General features: G+C 45.9%; 1 protein-coding gene across 3 annotated transcripts in view; it reads right to left on the reverse strand.

The window, feature by feature from the left end:
- The window catches only part of NHSL2 (NHS like 2), a 91,199-nt gene that overhangs the window by 46,229 nt on the left and 17,581 nt on the right, over positions 1-27,389 (reverse strand). Inside the window, exon 1 of one of the 3 annotated variants that reach the window (XM_087972359.1) lies at positions 10,096-10,287. The exons of the other annotated variants lie outside the window; for them this stretch is intronic. Within the exon in view, the coding sequence (XP_087828485.1) occupies positions 10,096-10,213 (118 nt within the window). The 5' untranslated portion in view covers positions 10,214-10,287. Of the gene's footprint in view, positions 1-10,095; positions 10,288-27,389 lie in introns of those variants that run through there. 3 annotated transcript variants of the gene reach the window in all.

Here is a 27,389-nt window from a genome sequence, read left to right on the forward strand (position 1 = left end):
GTAAGGTAAAGGTTCCCCTCGCACTTCCGTGCTAGTCGTTTCCGGCTCTAGGGGCCGGTGCTCATCTCCATTACAAACCCGAAGAGCCAGCGCTGTCCGAAGACGTCTCCGTGGTCATGTGGCCGGCAGGACTAAATGCCTTTGAAGGCACATGGAACAATGTTCCCTTCCCATCAAAGTGGCCCCTATTTTTCTACTTGCATTTTTACGTGCTTTCGAACTGCTAGGTTGGCAGAAACTGGGACACGTGACGGGAGCTCACTCCATCATGCGGCGCTAGGGATTCGAACTGCCGAACCGCTGACCTTTTCTGATCAACAAGCTCAGCGTCTTAGCCACTGAGTTGCACAGACAGGCCAAAATACAAGAGGGCACGAAGGAGGGGATTCGGGGGGTTCCCAGACTCCCAAGTTTTTCCTTCCTGCTTCACCAAAAATATGGTTAGGCTTCTGATACCTGCAAGAAGTTCCCCATCTTTTCAGATGGAGGATACAAGCTAGTGCCAAGAATCCTCCTTCCAGCTGCTAATTTCCCCAACGGGCAGCATCCGGTAGAAGACGGTGGGAGAAGCCTTACTCAAGAATAGAAGGCAACATCGGGTCAAAAGAAAAAGTCACACTCAGTGACCTGGTCTGCTGCACATCACACGAAGGGTTCTTTAACCCCAACGCACCAAAATAAGTCATAATGAGTGGCTTTTGCGTACAAAGTTAAAAGTCATAATTCACGGTTGCAAATCTTCACGACCGCCTACATATATATCGAGCTAAGGCCGTTCTGTGCGTTGTTGGTTTGGAGCTTTCTATGTTACACAAGTCCCCAATTAGCTCGAGAAATAATGTAGAAGCCAGCAAGAAAAGCTGGGATGGGTTTGGTACCCAACAGGCTAGGAAAGGAGGAACTGTGAGGGTAAATGGATACCCCAAATGCTTCCTCTTTCCTCTGCAACCATGGGAGTCTACACAGACACACAAACCCCCAGAGCAGATGGTGCTAAATGTAGACTAGAGGTTGTCCTCCAGAGATAATGAATTCAATTGCTGAAAACTTTCTTTCTGGCAATGGGGAGTTTAATCACTGCAAGGAAAACACCTCTCTGGAGCAAAGCCATTCCTTGAGTGCTTAGTAATCATGCATGGCCCAAGGGCTCTTAGTTAAAAAAAAATGTCCTCCCTCCCACTCCACACCTATCTTTGCAGAAATGAATTTTGAGGTATGTGCCCAAGGCTGTAGCTATTTCACAAAACAGCCGCAGAGCCACCAAAACAAGGATTTGCCAAAGCACTTGGCTCTACCTATGTGTTCAATCTCTCTCTCTCCTTCGTGCCTTCCGATTGCTTGGCAATCCTACTTCATTCCAACTCCCCTCTTTTTCGGCTTCCAGGATTTCACCAGAAATGTCCTGCATGTGGTTTTGGTGTTTTTTTTGGCTTGTTTTCACAGCCTTGAGAGCGAGAATCTTGATTTCTTTTTAACAGCGTTGACATTCTCAAGGAGAGATTCTAAAACCCCGATCCTGTATTTAACACCTATCGTAAAATAGGCAGACTCTGCTTTCCACTCAGTTGAGAAACACACATTAAGAGGAATTTGGGAAAGGGGGAAAAATATCGAAATGGGGGCCACTCAGGAGCTGGAGATGATGGTATGAATTGCATTCATTTGGGTTGTTTTTTCTCCTGTTTTCTTACATGGAGACACAATGTCCCTGGAATGCTGAATCCCAACATCGCTGCAAAGTTGGACTCAAACAAAACCAAATTAGGAGAGCAAAAAAAAAAAAGGAGCAACTATATTGCAAACCCCGCTTCTCCTTTTCAGCCCCTGGCGATCTGCAAAGGGTCCCTGCAACACCCTTCATTCCTAAAAGATAAAGATTTCCCCTATCCAGTCGTGTCTGACTCCAGGGCATTGCATTCATCTCCGTTTCTTGGCCAAGGGAGCCAGCTTTGTCCGAAGACAATTTCCGTGGTCAGGTAACCAGCATGGTTATGCGTAAAAGGTGCACAGAACGTTGTTACCTTCTCACCAAAGTGGTACCTATTTATCTACTCGCGTTTGCCCGCTTTTGAACCGCTAGGTGAGAAGGAGCTAAAGAACAGGAGTTCACTCTGCCTTGCGCTGTACTCAAATCTCGAACCCAGCTGCCATTTCTCCAGCTGACCAGTTCAGCGTCTTTAACCTGTTGGAAGAATTATCCTTCTGGGTTCAGTTCCAAGTGGGGAGGAAAAACACTGGAAATATGAAATATGCTGACTGCTTGGAAAGATGGCTTAATGGTGGACAGGATCACATGCCTTGAGTGAAGAAAGAAGGGCTAAGATGCCGAGAGTGCCTGGGTTTTATACCCTCTGTTTGGGATTTGAATTTGAGCTTGTATTCTGATTGGTGCTCAGACTCCCATGGGGCCATGCAGGGGCAACTCTGTAGGCTGTCCTGAGTCCCAGGCTTGGTTGAGCCTTGCTGGATGATGATGTAATGAAAGGGCGCTTTGGGCAATTCCTTTTACAGCTCTACCTGGAGTAGATCTTTGTTATGTAAAATAGACTGGCCCAGGCCAGAGTAATAGTCCATTAACAAAGGTGGAGTGGGGACTGAGTTTCTGCCTCTAAGTTTCTACTTTTCTTTTTAGGGGAAATATTCTCCCTTTTTAATATATCCTAAAATATTTCATTTCCTAGGAGAGGGGTGAGTTTTAACTTCCAACAAAGCTTCATTCCTAAATCTCGTGGAATTAAAAGAAGTGTAGCCCTCCCAACTTTCCCAAGGAGGGGTTTGTGCAATTCCTTGGCACCAGAAGCCAACTTTGGCACCTCCAAATCCAACCGAAAGTCTCTCTTCAAGCCTGGACAGACCAGAGAAAGGAGATCAACATTGTTTGGCGCCGCCGATTCGAAAGGGTGCTGGAATTCTTCCCTCCTGCGCTCTCTGCCCTGCATAGAAACCACCTTAGAACAGACACCTCCAATCTTGGCAACTTTTTTAAGACTTATGCACTCCTAGAATTCCCCCAGCCAAGATCCAGATGGATCTTGACAGATTAGAACACTGGGCCGTATCTAACAAAATGAAATTCAATGTAGGGAAAAGTAAAGTCCTACACATAGGCAAGAAAAACCAAAAGGACATATATAGACTGGGTTGAAACCAGGCTCAATAGCAGGAAGTGGGAGTGATCTTGGAGTCTTAGTGGACAAGCAGCTAAATAGGAGCCAGCAGTGTGCAGCAGCTGCCAAAAAAGCTAATGCAACCCTAAGTTGCATGAACAGAGGGATACAATCGAAATCAAGGGAGGTACTAATACCACTCTATAAAGCCTTAGTAAGACCACACCTACAATCCTGCATCCAGTTTTGGTCACCACACTATAAAAAAGATGTTGAGACTCTAGAAAGAGTGCAGAAAAGAGCAACGAGGATGATTAGGGGACTGGAGACTGAAACATACAATGAACGGTTGAAGGAACTGGGCTTGGCTAGTCTAGGGAAGAGAAGGACCAGGGGGACACAGGATAGCAGGGTTTCAATATTTGAGGGGCTGCCACAGAGAGGGGGGAGGTCAAGCTATTTTCCAAAGCACCCAAAGGCCAGACAAGGAATAATGGATGGAAACTGATCAAGGAGAGATTCAACCTGGAAATAAGGGGAAATTTTCTGACAGTGAGAACAATCAACCAACGGTAAAGAAATTGCCTTCAGAAGTTGTGGGAGCTTTATTATGGGAGGCTTTCAAGAAGAAACTGGACTGCCATCTATCAGAAATGGTGTAGGCAGGGTCTCCTGCTTGGGTAGGGGGTTGGACTAGATGACCTACAAGGTCCCTTCCAACTTTGATTATCTCTTATTAGCTGGAATTTGAAGCCCACAAGTCTTAAAAGCTGCCAAAGGTTGGACACTCCTTCATTAGAGATTCTGATTTCCACCATAGGAAAATCTGGCCAAGAGCAGACAAGGAATCATGGATAATGGAAACTGAACAAGGAGAGATTCAACCTGGAAATTAGGAGAAACTTTCTGTCAGTGAGAAGTTGAAAACCAAACTGAAGCAGCTTCCGGCCATCGATGGTTTAAAAAAAAAAAAAAAAAAGGAGGGAGGGAGGAGGGATGGAGCTGGGATTATCTTTTACATCTTTCTCTGATTCAACATGCAAATATTTTTTTTCCATAGCCTGACTGGTCTTTCCAGCTCTCTCCTCCCCCTCCCTCCTCCCCCCCCCTCCCCCAAGGGTGGCTAAAGCTCCAACTCCTCCTCACCTGCACTGCAGGAGGCAGGTAGGAAAATAAACCAGCCAGCCTCTCCCCTGCCCAATCGACAGCCAATCAGCTCGAGCATCACTTCCGCCATCCTGCTCACACACCCCTTGTGATTTGCTGCCTCTGCCTGCTAATTAGCAGGCTAAAAGCAATCACCCGGGCACCATGGCAACAGCTTACCCATCTCCCACCCACCCACCCACCAACCAATGCCCTTTTCAGATGAGTTTTGCTCCCAAAAGAGGCTTCTTAAAGGCACCGCCCAGTCTCAGAGATGGATGGGAACAAAAGGGAAGAAGGCGGGTGATTGATTTGGGGGAGGGGGAGGAGCAGCTCCTGATCCCCCCCTTCCTTCCTTCCTCCCCCCCCTCCGCCCCTACAAGGATGGTGTGCCTCTGCGTTCAGGTGGTAGGCCCCGTTCTGTTTGGAGCATCAACTTATTTGTGCATTTGGATGCATAAAATCTGATCACAGTAGAAGAAATCACAACAACAATGTAAGACAGTGAGGATTATCTTTGCATGCCACTTCCCCCTGAGGTCATTACTTAGGAATATTGGGAGAATCAAGGAGAATATTGAGGGCTGAAATGAGGAGTCCTTGATGTTCTCTGTGCTTGGTGGTTTTCTTAGAAGTGATGCTTTCTTACCTAAACTAGGTAACATCATCTGTCGTAAACCCTACATCCTCCTAGCACTGGTGATGTTATCTAGTTTGGGTAATGAAACGTCTGCAAGAAAACAACCAAGCGCAGAGAGCACCCCTCAAATATCCTGGAGAGCATCTAACGTATCTTGGTTGATATTGGACAGTCCTTTGTCTGAAACACTAGAGGGTTTCCTGCTTGAGCAGAGGGTTGGACTAGACGACCTCCAAGGTCCCTTCCAACTCTGGTATTCTGTTAATTAAGCAGTGATATCAAGAAGAATTTAGTACCTGATTAGTACTGGGTGGGAGACCACCAGGTGTTCACCCCGATGAATTGGAAAGAACTAATAATAATCTAGCAAGAGGGCAACATCAATTCATTTCCAGTTGTGTAGACTGCATTGCTGGCTGGGGAATTCTGGGAGTTGGAAGTCCACACAGCTTAAAGTTGGTGTGGTTGAGAAACACTGCTCTATAGCTCCATATTAATCTTGGACTACTTGAATGTGTGCTGTTCCATTTCAGAAAAAAAATCAGTTAATTTAGCAACCAGGCCAAGGGGTTTTGCGGATAGATTCTTCCTTTGCACAGCTGAATTCTATTTCCACACCTAGTAAAACTCGCTAGATATTCTTTCCTGTCTTTTTCCACCACATATCTTGCCATCAAACCAATCCTAGCTTCACAGCAGAGAAAGCATGTTTTACAGCAGGGTTTCATTCTTGAAATCTCTCAGCTGGGCTGAAAAATCCCACTCGAGAGTCAAGGATATTCAATGGGATGAGTCAGAATGACATTCGGTAGAAAACAGCTTCCTGTGCTCCATTTCAATCCATTTTCCCCCCTACACTCGCGTATAGACAGTAGCCTATATCAGGGATCTACAACCTTGGCAACTTTAAGACTTGTGGACTTCAACTCTCAAAGTTCCTCAGCCAGCAAAGTTGAAGTCCACAAGTCTTAAAGTTGCCAAGGTTGGAGACCCCTGGCCTATATGACTTACTTGAGATGGAAATTTTCATCATAAATTATTGTTGTAACTGGACCCAATTTTATGACAATTATTAAACAGTTATTAAGTGAATAGGGTGGTGGTCCAGAGGTGACACTCTCGCCTCCCAATCAGGAAGCTGTGGGTTCAATCCTAGATATTTCTCTGTCTGGGTGCAAAGAGAAAACATTTGCTGTGAGCTCCGCATAGGTGTTAGGAAGGGAATCCGGCCAGTAAACACTTAGCTCCATTCTGTCACCCTGACTCCACCCTGATACAAGGGGTTACAGGGTCCTTAAAAAGAAAAAAAAAATAAGCAATTGCTAAGTGAATCATGCAGTCATTAAGCAATGGGAGTTTTCCCAATGATTTTTTTTTTTTTTTGCACTTCATTGTAAATGCGAGTTCCAAATGCCCCAATTGTGATCAGGTGAACACAGAGGCAGAGCGATAATTGTAAGTGAGAATACAGCTCATAAGTTACTTGTTCCAAGGCTGTCGTGAGGTTGTGGTAGTCATAGGCTGAGGACTACCTATATTTGCATCCACCTGGTAATTCAGGGTTATTTCATTCATCAAGGAAGTGGATTTGGTTGCTTCTACAGGACCATGAGCACTGTGTTTGCACAACATGTTGATGCATGGCCTTCTTTGTAAACTCACTCAACACAATGAAGTGTAAGCCAACAACACTGGCTAAATGGTAAACAACATATTCAACTTGGTTGCTGAATTAAGCCATTTTCTGCATTTACAGAATATATTCAGCCATAAACTTACCAAATAAAGGTTTAGGGCAACATACTAAGCCTTGAACCATTTCGAAAAATGGAATCGGATATTCTTTATTGGCCAAGGGTGATTGGACGCAGAAGGAATTTTTCTCTGGTGCATAAGCTCTCAGTGTACACATAAACAACAAAGTGGTAAGTCGTAGATCATTAAATCATAAGATACAATCATAAACCATAGGATGCAAACAAGTGATAGATCCTAAGATACCAATAGGAGAAAGATGAAAAGATGAGAAATAAGAGAAGATGAGAAGGAAAAACCTTCTCATCTTCCTTCTCAAAATACATCATTTTCTCAAAATACAGGAGGGAAAAAAAATACCCTTCCTCCTGCAGTCTAACCACTATCCCATACTATTTATCCTGACACAAAGAGATGATAGATGGAATGATGATGTCCTGGCAGGAAATCCTCACATCTATTCAGAATAAGTAGCTAGAATCTGCAGTAACCCTTCCTGTTCCAACAGATTTCAAGACTGAAGATTGCAAAAAAAAAATCTAACCTATTTTGGTACTGGTAGTCCTTGATTTACAACCATGTGTTGAACAATGGCTGGTCTTTGTTAAAAGTTTAAAAGTTAAAACAGGCTCAGAAAAAGTGACTTAGAACATCTAAGCTGAAATTATGACGGCCGCACCACCTTCACAGTCACATGGTCACGATTCAGGTGTTTGGCAACTGGCTGTGATTTGCAACCTTCCTAGCCGGTTTCCCCCCAAAAAGCAAAGTCAACTGGAGAAAGCTAGGTTGACTTGATGGCCACATGAGTCACTTAACGACTAGGTGATCTGCTTAATAACCATGATTTTGAAAAATGGTCATAACATCTGGTCCGATCGTTGTGATGACTTCATTGCTTCATCGCTGAAGCAACCAAAGTTCAATGGCTTCATTGCTTAGCAACCAAAGTTCCACTCTGAAACTGTGGTCCTGTAAGCTGAGGATGTATGGTACACAACCTTCCTAAGCACCAGGGAAAGGGAAACGGTTACTGTCAAACAATCTTGAATGGGGAAGAAATTGCAAATGGAGGGGGGCCAGCAAGCGATTTCAGCAGTTAAGCAGAGTTTGGTGAATGTTTGAATGGGGAACCTCAAGGAAAAGCCCAGGACTGGAGGCTAAGCAAAGAACGTCAAGAGAAAACTGTTGTGGATAAGGCAGCCTCCTTTTGTGCTGCAGACAAAAAAAAAAACACCCCAAAAACGACATGGCTACATTCATGAAATGATCAAGCCTCACCTTGAAGAAGACTAGTCCTATTCCCACAAGCAAGGCAGGGATAAGTAAAATAAATAAATAAAAAATAAATAAAAGGCAGATTAAACCCAGCTCAGCTCTCTAGTTTGCACAGAACTGCATTTTCTTTGCTACAAGGCTGAACTTATTCCGATGTACGTCCCAGGGACGATTTAATTCCCATCGTATGTATCTCCTTAGATTTAACACAAGAGCCAGTTTGGTTGTAAGGGTTTAAAAGCACCCGGCTAGAAACTGGGAGGCTGTGAGTTCTAGTTTCACCTTTGGCACAAAACCAGGTACGTGACCTTGGGCCAGTCACTTTCTCTCAGCCCTAGGAAGGAGGAAATGGCCAACCACTTTGTGGGGATGGTGAAACCTTGCCATGGAAACGGCAGGGATATGTCTCTAGGCAAGCTCCAAATAGCAGACACAATTGAACGGAATAAATAGTGTATTCAACATAGCTTTAATAATTGTGTAGCAAAAAGGGACCGGTACTTAAAATACCTATGAAATAATCACTTTCCTATAGAAAGCAGGATGAGACTCTCAACCTGTTCACTCCTTCCAGACAAGAAGGATGGAGGCAGCTATGCAGATCAGCTCTGCAGGATATCAGTTTTAAAAAAAACACACCAAAAAACCAGATTGTGGGCTGTAAAATCCGAGGAACATCTTCACAATTTTTTTCCAATCCTTAAAAAGTCTGTAGAAGTATCCAAAAATTCAGGCATAACACAACAGATGGGCCATCTTCAGGACACAATGTGTTCCCATTTTACGGCTGCAGGGTGTGATTATTTTCAGGCATCAGAAGGGCAAGGGACATGCCAATCTCTGCTTCTTAAATTGAAAGTCCTATAGTAGCATTCACACAACATGTTAAGTAAGAAGACTCATAAACTGAGATGCAATAGTCCCAGGGTTCTAGATTTGCAATGCAATAGCCCCAGGCTTCTAGGTTTGGGGTACAATAGCCCCAGGGTTCTAGATTTGTATTGTTATAGCCCCAGAGTTCTGGATTCGGGATGCAATAGCCCCGGGGTTCGGGATTTGCAATGCTATAGCCCCAGGGTTCTAGATTCGGGATGCAATAGCCACAAGGTTCTAGATTTGCGATACTATAGACCCAGGGTTTTGGATTCGCAATGCAATAGCCACAGGGTTCTAGATTTGCAATGCTATAGCCCAAGGGTTCTGGATTTGGGATGCAACAACCCAGGGTTCCGAATTTGCAATACTACAACCCCAGGGTTCTGGATTTGCAATGCTGTAGCCCTGGGTTCTGGATTTGCCTAACACAGCCAACAAAACTAACTCACCCCCTTTTAAACTAGCTATTCCTAAGCTAGCTATTTTAAGCTCTTTTCATAGCTAGCCAGCTAATGCACCCGGTTAGGATTGGATCCTGATGGATCCCAGATAGTACATCCCAAGGACCATTTAGCCTGGAGGAAAGAGAGAATTCTGGAAAAGCATTTGGGGAAACAAGAGTTAATTTCCTCCCCCCCCCCTTCTTTTTCTTCTTCTTCTTTCCACCATCTCCTCTCTGTAGCTAAGAGCCCTGGTCCCCAATTGGCCTTCAGGCCTGCAAGAGGCATCCAGAGGTGGTCCTTCCAGCAGCATCCTTCCTCTGACCTTCTTCCTTAAAGGGCAAAAGCCTTTTTTTCCAAGGCGGTCGAACCCATCCTGGATTACTTCTGATTCTCACAACCGCTCCTGCACTCGGTCAGTCCCTTAGCCGGACGGGATTTTTGGGGGGGGGGTGATGGTGGTGGCGGCAAGTGCAGAACTGTTGCCTTGGAAGGGGGGAAGCGCTGTGCACGGCGGCAGGTGCGAGCTTTAACCCCCGCCAAATCCTGGCCCGCCGCTTGTGAACGTGCGGAGCGGCTTTGGGAGCCCAATCTTCCGCGATCCCCCTTCAACTTCTGACGCCCGAGAAAGTCGCTCATCCCTCCCTCCCTCCCTCCTTCCGCCGCCTTGGAGGGAAGAAGAGGGGCAGGGCGGCCCTTCCCCAACCTGGGGCGTCGGATGATGGGCACTGTAGTCCGACCCCCACACCCCAACACACACACACGCACACACACACTCCCGCAAAGCAAAGGCTGAAGGCGGGTTCTCCAGCCACCCCCCCACCTGGCTTTCCGGGTCGAGCCCGGAGTGTACCTGTTGGCGGCTCCGCCAGCATAGCCGGCGAGGAAGAGGAAGGCGAGACGGCGGCGGTGCGCTGGGTTCGCTTCCCGCGCGGCGTCTTCCCCAGCATCACCGGCGGGGAGTTGCCCATCTTGGCCACGCGGGGCTGAGGCTGCTCCTGCTGCTGTTATTGCGGCGGCGGCGGCGGCGGCGGTGGCGGCTGGAGCATCGCCGTGGAGCCGAGCCACCTCCGTCGGGGCCCCGCCGTCGAGCTGCCGCCCAGCTCCGAGCCGCCGGATTTGCCGCCGCCGCCGCCGCCGCATCGCCGTCGCTCCTTGCCCCCGCCCGCGGGCAGGCGGGCCGGGAACCAACCGCGGGGAGGGGATCTCCGACGGCCCCACCCCTCCTCGGAAGCGGACACGCGCGCGGGGGGGGGGGGAAAGCCCGGGGACGAGCGCCGCCCCGCCCCCAGGACCCAGCTGGCTGCCTGCAAAGAGGGTTGCAGAGCACGTGCAGAGCGCTTTCCTCTCCCCTTCCCCCGCGGGGATGGGTGGGTGGGGAGCAATTCCGGAGGGTGCTGTCCCGGGTGTCCAATGCTGTGGCCATCCCCCTCGGGCAACCAAGGATGGCGATGCCCAAGAAGACCAACGAACGGCGCCGGATTCAATGCACCCGCGCAGCCACATCGAGATCCCCAAAGGTTTCCCTGGGAGGGACTTGGAAGTGGGGAAGGGGTGGGGGGTTGTTAGATTGGAAGGAGACAAGCACCCCCGCCCCATGAGCCGGCGAGGGAAAGAGTTCTCCAGGAGCCAGGCAGCTTTCCTCACTCCGACAGCACTTCTTCTATACGCTGCTTTACAGCCCCTCTCTAAGCGGTTTACAAAGTCAGCATCTTGGACCCAACAGTCTGGGTCCTCATTTTCGACCTTGGAAGGATGGAAGGATGAGTCAACCTTGAACCAGTCAAGATCAACCTGCTGGCAGTGGGCAGAATTAGCCTGCAACACTGCATTCTAACCCTGGGAAGGAAGGAGGAAGGAAGGAAGGAAGGAAGGAAGGAAGGAAGGAAGGAAGGAAATGAGAGATAGAAAGAAGATAGGAAGGAAGGAAGGAATGAAGGAAGGAAATGAGAGATAGAAAGAAGATTGGAAGGAAGGAAGGAAGGAAGGAAGGAAGGAAGGAAGGAAATGAGAGATAGAAAGAAGATAGGAAGGAAGGATGGAAGGAAGGAAGGAAGGAAATGAGAGATAGAAAGAAGATAGGAAGGAAGGAAGGAAGGAAGGAAGGAAGGAAGGAAGGAAATGAGAGATAGAAAGAAGATAGGAAGGAAGGATGGAAGGAAGGAAGGAAGGAAATGAGAAAGAGACAGATAGAAGACAGGAAGGAAGGAAGGAAGGAAGGAAGGAAGGAAGGAAGGAAGGAAGGAAATGAGAAAGAGACAGACAGGAAGGAAGGAAGGAAGGAAATAAGAGATAGAAAGAAGATAGGAAGGAAGGAAGGAAGGAAGGAAAACAGCAATAGTTCTTAAACTTATATACCTCTTCACAGTGCTTTACAGCCCTCTTTAAGCGGTTTACAGAGTCAGCCTCTTGCCCCCAATAATCTGGGTCCTCATTTTACCGACCTCGGAAGGATGAAAGACTGAGTCAACCTTGAGCGGTGAGAATCGAACTGCTGACAGTCAGCAGAGGGGCAGAGTTAGCTTGCAGTACAACATCTACCCACTTAGCTACCATGGCTCTTCCAACGTGTTGGGCTACAGTCCCCATCAATCCTGGCCAGCATGGCCTTATCTATTTGCTCTTTCTGGCCTTGGGGCTGCTGAGTTCTATGGGACAGCTCCTCCCCATGGCTCTATTCTAGCAGGAGTTCTCCACACCTAGTTGGGGTTGCTGGATAATCCGTTGGTGGACGTCCTTGGGATCCCAGGACCTTTCAGGGACTGAACCTAGCCTTCCACTTCTGAATTAAGGAATTTAGGAACCACTAATGTTAACTCCAACGCCCCTACTGAATTTTCACTCCGTAAAAAAAAACCAGTGTTTTCTCAGCCTTGACAACTTGAAAATACGTCCATGCTGGCGAAGGAATTCTGGGAGTTGAAGGCCACGCATTTCCAAGTTGCCAAGGTTTGGAGAAGACGTCCGTCAACAATTGTGATGAGCCCCCCATCACTCTACGTTGACCTGTTTGTCCTAGTGGCTCTTGCAAATGGCTCAGCTCCAGCCTCAAGTGACTTGCAGGAAGTCATGGAGAGAGGCTGAAACTTATTCCTACACCCGGGAACTAAAAGCAAGCAACTGAGCCCAAGAACCAGTCTTGCAGACCAGCAATCCATTAAGGAAACACTTCTCAGTGGAGGAAACCCATTATCCTAATATGGAGACGGTGCTGGGTTCAAGCCCCAAGCTTTGGTCTTCTTCCAATTTAACAGGAAGAATCAGGGGGGGTATAATGGTTAAGATGCTACACCAGTGTTTCTGTTCTGACCCAAACCCTTTTCCAATAAAACAAACACGAACCAAAGGGAACAGAAACCTTTTAATTATTCTTACGAATCCCCAGTTAAAAGGCTGCTGCAAACTAATTAACTATGATAAGCACGAGCCTCGCCAAAACTGTGCGAGGCTGCCAAGAATAACAGATAAATATTTCATAACACAGGACTCTTTAAATACCAACTTAAGATACTGTAATGTCCACAAGGCTGAGTTTCAAAACATCTTTGCTTCCTGCAAAGAACGTTCGCTTCACAGCTGGCTTTTATCTTCTTGAAGGAGGGGCCATTACCTTGCAGCTTTACTCCCGAGTCGCCCGTGCTGCTGCAGCTGCTCTTTCCTGCGAGCAACCCTGCGCACATGCGCATTTGGCACAGGCTCCTTGGGAACCTCCTCATCGCTGCTGCCAGCCCCCACAATCTCTGAAGGCAGCAGTCCACTCCCTAATGGTCCTGGCCCCTCATCTGAGTCCTCAGCCGTCCGCACCTGCTGCCAGCTAACCACAACAGTTTCTCCACCTCAGGAAAGTTAAGATGCATGGACTTCAACCCCCAGAATTCCCCAACCAACCTTTCTGGGTAGGAAATTCTGGGAGTTTGAAGTCCACACATCTCAAAGTTGCTGAGATGGAGAAACACCACCTCAAAACTCACGCTCCTAAACCGCCTTTGACAAATCCCCATTTTTTCAACCTCAACCCCTGTGGTTGTGGGTTGTGTCAATGAAATTGGGGGGGAAAAGGACTTTTTATGTGTGCAGTGTTAACCACCTGCAAGGAAGGTGACTGACACACCGCGTTTAATACAGATTTCACAGCAAGGATTTTCCTGCTTTTGTGCCCACTTTTAAGAAGGTGGCAAAGCTCAAGATTCAGTGGAGCGGTTGGGAAGTTTGAAGGTCTGCACAAAAGGATTCAGGAGAAGCCAGATTGCCCATCCAACCTAGAACTAAGGAGAAATTTCCTGACAGTGAGAAGGGTGGAACCTGTGGAACACCTTGCCTGCAGAAGTTATGGGATGCTCCATTACTGGAGGTTTTTAAGAAGAGATTGGACAGCCATTTGTCTGAAATGGTTTGGATCTCCTGCTTGATCAGGGAGTTGGACTAGAAGACCTCCAAGGTCCCTTCCAACTCTGTTATTCTGTTATCCCTCCTTTTAGGGGATAATTTAGGATTCTAAAAATGGTGGAAAAGTGAGATTTTCTGAGTGCAGTCCTCGATCCCTGTGGAAGTGGTAGAAAATGCATAGAGGGAGCTGTGCATCTCCATGGCCATATGAGCCTCACCGCCAGGTTAAAGGACCACGATCACTGCAAGGAAACTTCATAAAAAGAAAACAAAAATCCTCTTGGATCAAAATCAGCAGAAGTGTTTTCTTTACAGAAGTGTTCTTGAGAACTGTAATCAAGGAGAGAAGCAATCTAGAACTAAGAAGACATTTCCTGACAGTGAGAACAATTAACCAGTGAAACAACTTGTCTTCAGAAGTTGTGGGTGGCTCCATCACCGGAAGTTCTGAAGAAGAGATTGGACAACCCTTTGTCTGAACCCTTCCAACCCTGTTTATTCTGCTTTGGGGTGATTTCCAAAATGATTTCTAAATCTAGTTTTCCATCTTAAGACTTCATGGTCTTCCGTGCAACGCTGATCAGCTCCAACTAGCTTTTGGGCTCAGTCAGGATGGACTCGATGTTGCCGCCCTCCCTTTAGCCCACATACAGCCCAGGTTTTAAAGACCAAGACGCAAGGGATGAGGGAAGCCATCATTCTCAGCATCTACAAATAAACCTGAAGGACCAATGATCTCATTTGGTAACAGGAGAGGTTTCATGTTCCTAGATAATGAGGAAAGATCAATCATTGGGGAGAAGATAGAACTGACAAGCCTGGAAGTTTTGAAGGTAGGAGTTTCGGACCGAAGGATACCTACCGATCTGCAAAAAAATAAAATATGTCTGCCTTCATTGATTCTGGTTTTCAAATCAGGAATAGATTCTCATTTTACCAGTCACTAAGATTCATACATTTCTTCTCTCTGACACATGAAGGGCGGAAGTGCTGGTCCTGTGTGGGAGGTAGCACAGAGATCAACACCAGCACACATTAACTGGGAAGTTGTTTTTTTTTTAAAAAAAATGAGGCTTGGGTGGGTCAGCTTGGAGAAGTCTATATTGAGTTTTGGGGGTACTTATTCCTGGTTGGTAGAGAAGAGAAATGGTTCACCTAGAGAAAAAAAAATGGCAAAGCTTTTCCCCGCTTTTTCCTTCCTTGCTAGTAGAAGCAAAACCTTCTACCATCATCTGTGCTAAAGAAGATGGAGTATCAGAAAGCCCCGAGAAGTTGCTATGGAAACAGATGCAAATTGGATCAGTACTTGGCATCCTTTGGCAACACAGCTTCTTGTTTCCAGAAGCGTTTTGTGCTGCAGATTCTAGCCTTGGACCAGCTGCTAGCATCACACCAGCAACGCAACATGAGACACCGAAGCACAATGGTGTGGAAAAGACACCAAAGGATGCATTTGTGCAAGGCTGTGGTTGCCTTTACAGGTAGTTCTTGATTATGGCCGTGATCGAGCATGGAATTACAGTTGTAAGCCTGCACTTCTGTAATTGCACCAACCCACCCGGGGTGGGATGCAAATATTTATACTACCGGTTCTGTGGGTGTGGCTAGATGGGTGTGGCCATGTGACTGGGTGGGCGTTGCTTTTTTTTGCAGTACCAACTCCTTGTGGTCCCTTTCATAAGCCAGGCCAAGGACCCATCCCTTCCTTTCATGTCATTTTCCCTCCATCCAGCGAGATTCCACCAGAAGAAAGCCACAATGATCTCAACCAATTCCTCATCTTCCAGATCCTCCCTCCAATCAGGCACTGAGGGATCCTACATATTCCAGCAGTGGATTCTGTAATCAGGCTTCAAAGGCTGAGATTTGGTCTGACAACAGTAGGCTCTGCCCTATCTCAGTAACCTGGTTTTATTTCCCTTCTCAAGTGGAAGCCAAATGTTTCCAGAGAGGCTTCAGAAAGTGTAGAGGAGGGTTGTCCAAACCTCGTCAACTTTTAAGATTTGTGGACTTCCAACTCCCAGAATTCTCCAGCTGGCTGGGGAATTCTGGGAGTTGGAAGTCCACAAGTCTTTAAAAGTTGACGAGGTTGGACACCTCTGGTGTGAAAGAACTTCTGAGTTGATGGTAAAGAACAGGAATGGATGCGGGGGGGAAAACCTGCTCTTTTCACTCTGTCCCAAATCTGCTGCCAATCAATTTAATTGGAAGCCCTGAATGGAAATGTTCTGACTGAACATCAACCCCAGCAAACTTGTCTAAGCCTATTTCTGTCCTCTGTTGGAACATTTTCTAAAGAAAGTGGTGGGTTTATTCTTTTTTTGCTACAGAAACTGGTGGGTTTATTACCGTGAAAGCAGCACTCCTGTGTTTGGTACAATCTGAATTCTGGAAATTAATGCCCTTCTATCTTTTACATATTTGAAAATGCTGCTAGCTAGAAGGTTTAGCTGAAGTTTTTTTTTTTTGTTTTTTTTTTGACATTGAAGACTCGGTGATAAAGATCCAAAGATGCCAGAGCAATAGAGGTTTGTTTGTTTAATGATTGTTCAAACTTCAAAGTTATGGTGGCACTGAAAAAAGAGGGGTCTTACGACCATTTTTTTTCACACAGCATCCCCGTGGCCACGTGATCAAAATTCAGAGGCTTGGCAACCCCCATGTATTTATGATGGTCTAAACCAGGACAAGGGGATGTGGTGACTCAGTGGCTAAGATGCTGAGCTTGTCAATCAGAAAGGTCATTATGATTTACTTTGGTGCGTTGGGGTTAAAGAACCCTTAGCCTCGTGTGATGTGCAGCAGACCAGGTCACTGAGTGTGACTTTTTCTTTTGACCCGACGTTGCCTTCTATTCTTGAGTAAGGCTTCTCCCACCGTCTTCTACCGGATGCTGCCCGTTGGGGAAATTAGCAGCTGAAAAGAAGATTCTTGGCACTAGCTTGTATCCTCCACCTGAAAAGATGGGGAACTTCTTGCAGGTATCAGAAGCCTAACCATATTTTTGGTGAAGCAGGAATAAAAAGCTTGGGAGTGTGGGAACCCCCCCAAATCCCCTCCTTCGTGCTCTCTTGTATTTTGGCCTGTCTGTGCAACTCAGTGGCTAAGATGCTGAGCTTGTTGATCAGAAAAGGTCGGCGGTTTGGCGGTTCGAATCCCTAGCGCCGCGTAACGGAGTGAGCTCCCATCACTTGTCCCAGTTTCTGCCAACCTAGCAGCTCGAAAGCAAGTAGAAAAATAGGGGCCACTTTGGTGGGAAGGTAACCATGTTCCATGCACCTTTGGCGTTTAAGTCATGCCGGCCACATGACCACGGAGACGTCTTCGGACAGCGCTGGCTCTTTGGCTTTGAAACGGAGATGAGCACCGCCCCCTAGAGCCGGAAACGACTAGCACGTATGTGCGAAGGCAACCTTTACCTTTGACCTTTAGCCAGCAGAGCCAACAGGGAAGCCAGATTCATTTAACAACCGTGTTACTGACTGAACAAATTCACTTAGCAACGGCAGCAAGGAAAGTCATGGAACGGGGGGGGGCAAACTTATTTAACCAATGTTTCGCTTAGCAACATAATTTTGGGGCTCAGTTGTGGTCGTAACCACTCCTGTACCTCCTTCCCCTCCCCGACCCCCACCCAACATAAAACCCTGAAACCCTTCTCAGGATCCTCTCAAGCTCTTGGAAAACAGGTTTACCATCAGTCCAAACAGGGTTTTATTTGTCAAAGCCTAAGATTCAAATAGAAGAGAGGAGGAGGGCTGGAAACAGATGGCCCCAGGGAGAGAGAGAGAGAGAGAGAGAGAGAGAGAAAAGGGGAGGAAAAAAAATAGAAGAAAGAAGGAGGGGAGCATATTTTACAGTTTGTACTTGTTAACACCTTCCTTGCCTCTTGGATGCACAAATCGGCACGCACACACACACGCACATACACACATGTCCGATGGTTACAGATGCCGACAGAAAAAACTTCCACATGAATCATCTGTCGCCTGCTCTCATTCCAGCAGCAAAGAGCACCTTCTGAGCACCATTTCGTAGATCTTTCTTATCACTGTTCTGTTTTGTTTAGAACAACAGGGATATTTTGTCCGTTCGCAAATTAAACTGAAACGGCAATCTCTGGTTTGGTTTTTCTTTCTCAAAACCCTCATCGGTATGGAAAATCTGGCCAGAGCAGCAGAGGTGGGTATTCAGCCGGTTCTGACCAGTTCTGGAGAACCGGCAGGGGAAATTTGGAATAGTTTGGAGAACTGGCAAATCCCGCCTCTGACTGGCCCACCCACCCCATCTATTCTCTGCCTCCCATTGAGTCCCAGCTGATTGGATGGGTCTCCTTTTGTTGCCCTGCACAGGAGAACGGAGCTGGAAAGCAGGTTAGTGGAGTGGGGAGGGAACGGAGATTTTGAAGTAACCTTCCCCCAGGAGTGGGGAAGGAATGCAGATTTTACAGTGTCCTCCCACTGCCATGCACACCAAGCCACACCCACCAAGCCACACCCACCAAGCCATGCCCAGAGAACTGATAGTAACATTTTTTTGAATCCCACCACTGAAGAGCGGCCTTTGCTAGCCTTTTGTGCTCTTTTCAGATGTTGAAGATGGTTGATTGGGAAGACACAATCTCAGGGCAAGTTGAATTGACAAAGGCGGGGCCGCAACAGTACCAAACTTTCAGTGCCTACCTCCATTTTAATCTCCTGCGATGGATGGAAACTAACCAAGGAGAGAAGCAAACTAGGATTAAGGAGAAATTTCCTAACGGTGAGAACAATCCTCCAATTGCCTCCACAAGCTGCGGGTGCTCCATCACTGGAGGCTTTTAAGAAGAGACTGGACAACCATTTGTCTGAAATGATACAGGGTATCTAGCTTGAACAAGGGGTTGGGCTAGAAGACCTCCAAGGTCCCTTCCTTCCAACTCTATGTTCATATTCTTGGAAAGTAACTCCTACGAATGATGCCCAACACACTCTGTATCAGTATTTCTAAAAATTGTTAGCTTTAAGATATGTGGACTTCAACTCCCAAAGTTCTCCAGCCAGCATGGGAAAATTCATCATCTGGTTGTTCATGAACAACTCAACCACAACCGCAAGCAACCATTTCCCTTTGAGATAAGAATAACATCATTAAATAACTTTGCAGAAAAATATGTGCCTAAATTCTTATGACTGCCTTATGGCTGTTTTTTCTCTCTCAGTTTAGTTCCCTGAAGCTAAATAAAAGGGTGTGTGTGTGTGTGTGTGTGTGTGTGTGTGTGTGTGTGTGTGTTGTATACTAGCTCTATACCCATGCTTCGCTTGTGACCGGGCTTAGTTTTTTGGGAGGAAAATAAGGGGGGAAAATTCTGCCTCTGCCTACCAGCATCCATCGGTATTCATCTGGCTAGTGTCCTGTCAGTGTGTGAGAGAGTTGAGGGCTGTTTGGAAACTGAAGGAGTATTTTCTATGTGAGCCTAAAGGAGACAAAAAGGAGCCTGAGCGTGGCTTAGCTCAACTGTTCTGTACTAAAGCTGTGAAACTCCTCTCCTCTGCTTGGGTTTTGCATTTGGAAGAGATTTCTTTTCAGGTGGGGAGGGGGAGTAGAACTCCTTAACATCAGAGCATGTTAATAATAGTAATATAGGAAATACTAATGCTCTGATGGTCATTTCGAAAAATCCTTTCTTAGTGAGCACCTAGAAGCCAACAGGGACATAAGAGCCAAACTTCAAGTTTGTAGGCTTTACAGTTGTGGAGATTTTGTGATGATGCGTGAGTGGTATTTTGCTTTTATATATATATATAGATGCAGTAGTTTTATTCCTTTTGCATCATCTGAATTAAGGGGTGCCAGAGCACATTTACCCACCAAAGCCATCTTTTAGGATTATTGCCATCTTGCTAACCAAACTTTTAAAATTTGCAATGTGCATTTATTCTGGAATGGAAGATCAGAAAAAGCATAACGGAAATGGTTTCCACTGATTTGATGACATTAAAAGCAAAGACACTTGAGTGACTGCACAACTGACTCCATTTCCCCTGCAACACAGGTCTGGAAGGTGTGAGGTTTTTGTTTTTTTTAGTGATGCTCCCAACCATATTTTCTGTCCTTTGCCCTTTTATTTCACTTGGTACCGATTATGCATAAGCCACCTTGTGTGTACTTCTAAAATGACAAGGGAATACATTGCATTACATAATCCTGCAAAGGAAGTTCAGCTTTTCATGAGATGGCAGAATGAAGAATTCTTGTAAGTTAAGAACATCAAGACATGACAACTCTGCAGCACGTCCTTGCTGAATGCAACATGACATGATGGTTTGCATTCACACAACCAGTTTAGCTAAGCTAAAATATGCATGAATGATTCAGCCTGTGCTGGGAATTTGGCACACGTTTTACCAGGCTGAATAACCCAGCCATTGTATAAATAATATACTTTATCTGTTTGGGCACAATAAGCAGTTATGACACATGAACATCTGTTCTATGAATATGGCCATTATATTTTCACAACCCAGGTTTACAGTTTATTTTTAAACAATTCATTGAACAAGGGAATGAAGGGGGGAAAAAAGTAAGCAAAAGGAAAAGATATAAAAAAAATATAAGAAGAGGTTGATGGTTGTACGTATCAAACTTTAATTTTAACATAGCTGATTAACACAGGACCAGGTTTTACAATTTAGGTCAATATTTTTCCACCTTAGCAACTCTAAGATGTATGGACTTCACCTCCCCAAATTCCCTGGCCAGGAGGGGAGGGAAAACATCTTAGAGCTGCCAAGTTTGAGAAACACTGGCTTAGGGTGGGGTGGGTATCCAGCCAACACTGCAGTTATATTTTATTTATTTATTTAATTAATTTATATTGCCGGCTCCATCCCACTCTGGGTTCCCCAAGCCCGCTGGCAAAACCAGGTCTTCTTCAGTGCCTTTCGGAAGAGTATTAGTGAGGGGGCCATTCTAATCTCTGGGGAAATGATGTTCCAGAGGGAGGGAGCCACCGCGGAGAAGGCCCTTCTTCTGGGTCCCACCAGGTGTATCTCCCTCAGGGGTATATACCCTGTTTCCCCAAAAATATGACCTACCTTGAAAGTAAGTCCTGGCTTGATTTTTACATGTGCACGCAATATAAGCCCTACCCCCCAAAATAAGCCCTAATTAAGATCCCGCCCACTCCAGAGTGGATGGGTAAAAATTAAGCTAGGGCAGGCGTGGGGAGAGGGTGGAGCTGCCCTACTATTTACCTTTGGACAGTTGTAGCCAGGCCTGGCACACCTCGACACCTGCCTTGCTGGCCCATTTGATCTGAAGCCGGCAAGGCTGGCAAGGCTTTCCTGAAGGTCTCTATAGCTGATAAGAGACCTCTGGATCGATCCAGAGCTCTGTTATCAGCTGCAGAGGCCTTCAGGAAAGTCTTGCCGGCCTCAGAAGAGGAAGTTCCTGAAGGCCTCTGACAGCGAAAAGGAGGCCAGGGGTGACGCACGCAAGTAAGGTTAGTCAGTGGATGACATCCCCCCAAAATAAGACCTGGTGCCTTTTTTGGTCTTATTTTTGGAGAAACACAGTACTACCTGTCTAGAAGCTCTGTTTGTACAATGCTTTATGGAGAAGGAAAGTTGCAAACATCTAAAAGGTTTCTGTGCCAAGGCCAAAGTAACTTCCAACCTTACTTTTGGACAGGAGGCGGAAAGAGAAAAAAGGGTATCAAGGCTAAAACGGGAAGTTGGGTTTTATATACCCTACACTGGGCTGCTTTTCAGGATTTCAGGCGGAAGCCCTACCTGAAGGTTTGCCTTCAGAAGTTCTGGATGCTCCATCACTGGAGGTTTTTAAGAAGAGACTGGACAACCATGGATCTAAGGTCTCCTGCTTGAGAAGGGGGTTGGATTAGAAGACCTCCAAGGTCCCTTCTAACTCTTGTTATTCTGGAGATGCCCTGGACAAAACATGAATAGATTCTGCATGCTGAACTGGCAGAGCTGGATTAGAAGTCAACAAAGCTAGCGACAGCTTCGCCATCAATCCCAAGAAAAAGGAAGCCATACAGTGGAACCAAACTAGGAGGACAAATCAAGGATGAAAAAAAATATCGAACCAACCATACCTTCTCATCTCGAGTTTCTTCCCAGCTTGAGATCCCGCAAGCCTGGCTTCTCAGGCAATGTTGCAAAAACAAAAAAACGCCAAGGCCAGGGATGCCCATGGATCAAATCTGCTTGGCTCCTTCCCACTCGCAAACATAGCCAGCGTCAAGGACTCCAAGTCGCCCAACGTTGAAGGATCAACGTTAAAAATCATCCTCTCTAGCCCAATGAAAGAATTGGGCAGTCAAAGCAGAGCCTCCCCTTTTCACATGACAAAGTCTGCTGGCCTTAGGTTCCCTGATCCTTGAGACCAAAAGAGACTCCACCTTCGAATGGCAGGCACGATTTCACTGCTTCAAGAAAGCCACTCTTTAAAAAGATTCTAGTTAGACCCGCGATCCGGCAGCTGAGAAGATTCAAGAGCCGTTGTGGTGAGGCAATAGATCCTATCAAAGGGCTGGGAGGAAAAATGGAATTTGGAAAAAGCAGGGGGGTGGGTTGGAGACTGCCTCACATGACAGCTGTTCCTGCAAGACTGGCCTCAAGGCAAGATGGATGAAGCCCATACTTTCAAACATTTACTCAGCTGTGCATCATCTCCACTAAGAACGCCGAAGTTTCCAGACTAATCCTTTGTATCCTGCATTCCTACAGGCATTTAATACTGAAAATAGTTTATAAATCGTAACAGTGACATTCGCACGGCACGTTGCCCTAAATAAGACACTTTTTAAACACTCCATCCATTTTTCCCCTCCCTTTAATTCCACGCACTTCCTGAAAGGACTCAATTCTGTCCACCGTTTTTACTCCTTTCCCTTCCTAGTCCCTGTATTCACAGCCATGTCTGGTGTTTCTCAACTATGACATGTCTCAAAAGTGGTTCTTTTTTTTCCAAGAGGCCACTGGACTTTTTCTGGTTTTTCTTTGAAGTCATTTCGCTTCTCATCCAAGACGCTCCTTCAGCTCTGACTGGATGGTGGGGAATGGAAGGATTTATACTCCTTGCAGACAGCTGGTCATTTGCATCCTTTTAGAGGGTCGTTGAGGCCACCTGGAGATTTACCTGTGTCATTGGGGTCACCTGAGTGGTGCCAATGGGTGTGGAGCCTTCTTGGAACTGGTGAAAGGACTGGGTTGTAGACTGGAGATAGATGGTGTCGTATCCCTCCACCCTCTGTTGAGAGAGGACTGTTCAATTTTGACATAGATGGCCTCTTTGACCCCTCTTTCAAACCAGCGGCCCTCTCTGTCCAAAATATGGGCTTTGCTATCTTTAAACGAGGGCCCGTGTCTTTTAAATGAAGATGGACTGCTGAATCTACTCCTGATGTTGTGCCATGCACTTATGAAGTGAAATCCTTCCATTTCCCCACCATCCAGTCAGAGCTGAAGAAGCTTCCTGGATGAGAAGTAAAACGTCTTCAAAGAAAAACCAGAAAGTCCAGTTGCCTCTTGAAAAAAGCATCTTTGGGACAAGCAGGACCTGGATGATGGAGAATCTCCATAAATACTCAACCATAACATATTTAAGATGTGTGGACTTCAATATCTGGGAACTCTGGGAGTTCAAGTCCACGTAACTTAAATATGTCAAGGTTGAGAAACATTGCCTTGCAGAAATATATTTAACAGATAATCAGAGTTGGAAGGGACCTTGTAGGTCATCTAGTCCAACCCCCTGCCCAAGCGGGAGACCCTACACCATTTCTGACAGTTGGCAGTCCAGTCTCTTCTTGAAAGCCTCCAGTAATGAAGTTCCCACAACTTCTGAAGGCAACTTCTGTTCCATTGCTTGATTGTTTTCACTGTCGGAAAGTTTCTCCTTATTTCCAGGTTGAATCTCTTCTTGATCAGTTTCCATCCATTATTCCTTGTCTGGCCTTTGGGTGCCTTGGAAAATAGCTTGACACCCTCCTCTCTGTGGCAGCCCCTCAAATATTGGAAGACTGCTATCCTGTCTTCCCCTGGTCCTTCTCTTCACTAGACTAGCCATGCCCAGTTCCTGTAACTGTTCATTGTATGTTTTAGCCTATAGTCCCTTAATCTTCCTGGTTGCTCTTCTCTGCACTCTTTCTAGAGTCTCAACATCTTTTTTATAGTGTGGTGACCAAAACTGGATGCAGGATTCTAGGTGTAGTCTTACTAAGGCTTTACAGATTGGTGTTAGTACCTCACTTGATCTTGATTGTATCCCTCTTATAACTACATGATGTTCATTCTCCCTTTTCATCTCCAACATCAGTCCAACCATTCTTAACATCTGATGAAATTCACGATGCTTATGCTTTTTAATAAAATTCGTTAGTTGGAAAAGGCACTACTAAATTTCGGAGGTTTGGCCACCATACACTAACACAATTCCTGCTACGTTCTCCATGCAGTCTCATTCATCTGGAATCATCCCATTTCTCCGTAAACGACATTGTAAAAGAACATCAGCAGGAAAACAACATTTGGCATCCACTCAGGTCTACCTTCCTCTCCTCTTTTTTTTACAGAATGGCTGGCTACCTGAGGCAAAACCTTAGGAATTCATCGCCAACAGCTGGAGTGGTGGCCACCCATTTAGAAAGTCAAACAAATTCATGGAGGATTATACTTCTCAACAGCAGCTCATCTGGAGGGCTTACGATATTCTGAATCACGGGCTAAAAGGTCAGACTGCATCTCCTTCAAGGACGTGGCTCCATGTTGTTTCTTTGGCAACTGTTACAGAAATACTTTGCTGCTGACTTCTTTTGAGAAGATTTCTTCTCCAAGTTAGTAGAACCTCTAGTTGTGGTGGTCCCACATTCAAAAAAAATAATTCAATTACCTCTGCTTATCTTCCAACCCTTACTTTGATGCCAGTGGAGGTCAAATCAGGGACCACTTTCAGAAGAAACAGCTGGGAATTGCAGAGAAACCGATTTGGGGTCCACACTAGGAAAAGCGTATTTAAAGATTTCAGCCAGTGGTGAGATTCAACCGGTTCGCACCACTCCAGCCGGACCGATTGTTAAATTGCTGGCTGTCCCCTCCCCTCCTCACCCCTTCCAGAAGTCCCCACATGCCCTGTTTTGGCTCCCAGGTGCAGGGAGGCCTACTAGGCCCAAAACGGGGCACCAGGGTAGAGGGTCATTAGGGTAGAGAACCGGTTGTTAAATTATTTGAATCCCACCACTGATTTCAGCGCTTTGTTCTGTTCTGACTTAGGCTTCACAAAATCATGAAAAAAAAAGGCCTTTTTATTTGACTAATGTGAATTCCTATCATTCACATCCAGCAAAGTCCCAGCAAACAGTCCTTGGCAAGAAGTCTCTGTGAGTCATGAACTCAGATAAACAAATCTTCACACTAATTAAATGAACTAATGGTCTCCTGCAAACCCCACTCCCCTTTCGCTCCTCTTTATTCCCTGTGGGAGTGGCCATTCACCGTTCACCTGTGCCTTTACTCCCGAGTCAACCCATGTTCCTTAACTGCTCCCTTCTCCTGGCAGCTCTGTGCATGCGCACAATGGGAACAGGCTCCAGATGTTCTTCTGCCCCACTGATCTCCAACTCCGAAGGCAGCTGATAACTGTCGGACGGCCCTGGCCCCATCTCTGCCTCTGACGCAGAGCCCTCGTCCGAGCCTTCCCCAGACCCCAGGACGGGCCCATGTTCTTCCCCAATCTCCTCACTGCCCAAATCTGCCATCAGCTTTGCGGGCCACAACATGTCCTCAAGAAACGGTGTCTTCTTTTTGGCTGGGGAATTCTGGGAGTTGAAGTCCATCTACCTTAAAAGTTGCCAAGGTTGGGTTATACTACACTAGATGGTGGGGGGAATGATCCAGATTTCTCTAGATTTTTGCTGTCTACTAGTGTTTGCCTGGATTTTTTAGACGTTGCTCTAGACTCCTCAACCTTGGCCATATTGCCTGGGGTTAGTAGAAGTTGTTGTTCAAACTATCGGGATGACATAAAGCCGGTGCAGGTTATAAACTGACTCTATCTCAGCCAATCATCGCTGCTTCCTCTGGCCTTCTTATCTTTATTCCTTCGAGGGAGAGTACAGTAGAAGGTCATGTTTGGGCAGAAGAGCTGAACTGCAGAAGTTGAGGTCAAGACCTTTGGAAGCAGCTCTCTTGTAGTACCACCTGGTGGTGCTTTAGACAAACTGCAGCTCTCTGACATGACCGGCTTCCCAATTCCTTCTGAGTTGATTATTTTTAATGATTTGTTAAATGGATTATTTAAAACTAAACGGGAAGATGGAAGGCAAGATTCTGTTTGCAGGGGACTGATGGGCAACGCACTAGTCAAAGTAACTCTGTGTGTCATTTTTGGTTTTTCATTTATTTATCGATATCCCGCCTATATTATTTTAACAAATAAGTCAAGGTAGAGAACATGTCCAACATACCTCCCTGTATAAGTACCGTGAAGCAGTATTATAAGCCTAAGTGCTATTGCTATAGTTAACTCTGCCCACTGCCAGCAGTTCGAGTCTCACTGGCTCAGCCTTCCATCCTTCCAAGGTGGGTAAAATGAGGACCCAGATTGTTGGGGGCAAGAGGCTGACTCTGTAAACCGCTTAGAGAGGGCTATATAAGCACTGTAAAGCAGTATATAAGTCTAAGTGCTATTGCTATTTCCATAGCCCATTCTGGCACCTCTTTCCAAGAACTGTTTTTCTGCTCAAACCAATCCAATTCAAACATGATGACAATGAGTGAACGTTGGAAATAAATCATTCTGTATATTGTTTCGAAGCTGCTTTTTTCTTCAAAAGGACACTGGATGGTTTTTTTCCCCCTTGATGAAGAAGTAAACGTTTTGTTTCTCATCCAAGAAGCTCCATAAGTTCTGCTGGTGGTGGTGGGGTGCCATGTGTGTGTGTGTGAGAGAGAGAGAGAGAATGGAAGGATAGGAACTGATAATTGCAGCTGGTTGGTGGAGGGAGGGAAGGGTAGGTTCTGATAGGATGGAGGGACAGGGGAAATGGAAGGATTGTATTTCTTTGCAGTCATCTGGTCATTAGCACTCCCTCTGAGAGCTCTTGAGAGTGACTGCAAAAAAATACAATCCTGCCATTTACACCCACACCCCGCCATCAAAATCCATCCTTCCACCTCGCCGCCATCAGAACTGATGAAGCTTCTTGGATGAAAAGCGAAACATTTTCTTCTTCTTCCCTTAAGGAAAAAAACAGCCCAGTTGCCTTTTGAAGAAAAAAAGCATCTTTGAGACAACCATGACCTGGATGGCTGAGAATTTCCACAGATTATTATTATATTCCTTAAATCACGTTCCCGAATGAGTTGTGCTCATGACAGCCAGTAGGTGGCAGCAGTGGCTTAAACCAATCCTCTTAATACTAGGATTTTAATTACCCTTGTAGAATTATTTCCTATAGCTTGATTTTTAATGATTATTTAATTATTCTTATTCAATTGCTTCCTCTGCCCTACCTTTTAAATGACTATGTCGTGGTTCATTATTGCTTCATTATTTCCCATGCCGCAGCTTAGTTTTTAATTATTATTTCACTATTAATTATTGCCATATGTCATTATTTCCTACTCCTACACATCTTTAGCTGCCTTGCCTCACTTTCCATGAGTAATAAAAGCATGGGGATTTTTTTTTTTTTGATGTGAGACCCAACGTCTTTCTTTATTTTTAAACATGCTTTTTTAAAAACAACAACAACAACAA

Source organism: Notechis scutatus, chromosome 10 (assembly GCF_049901735.1).
Source record: "Notechis scutatus isolate UNSWTSFEM ecotype Mainland chromosome 10, rNotScu1.2, whole genome shotgun sequence".
Taxonomy (NCBI): domain Eukaryota; kingdom Metazoa; phylum Chordata; class Lepidosauria; order Squamata; family Elapidae; genus Notechis; species Notechis scutatus.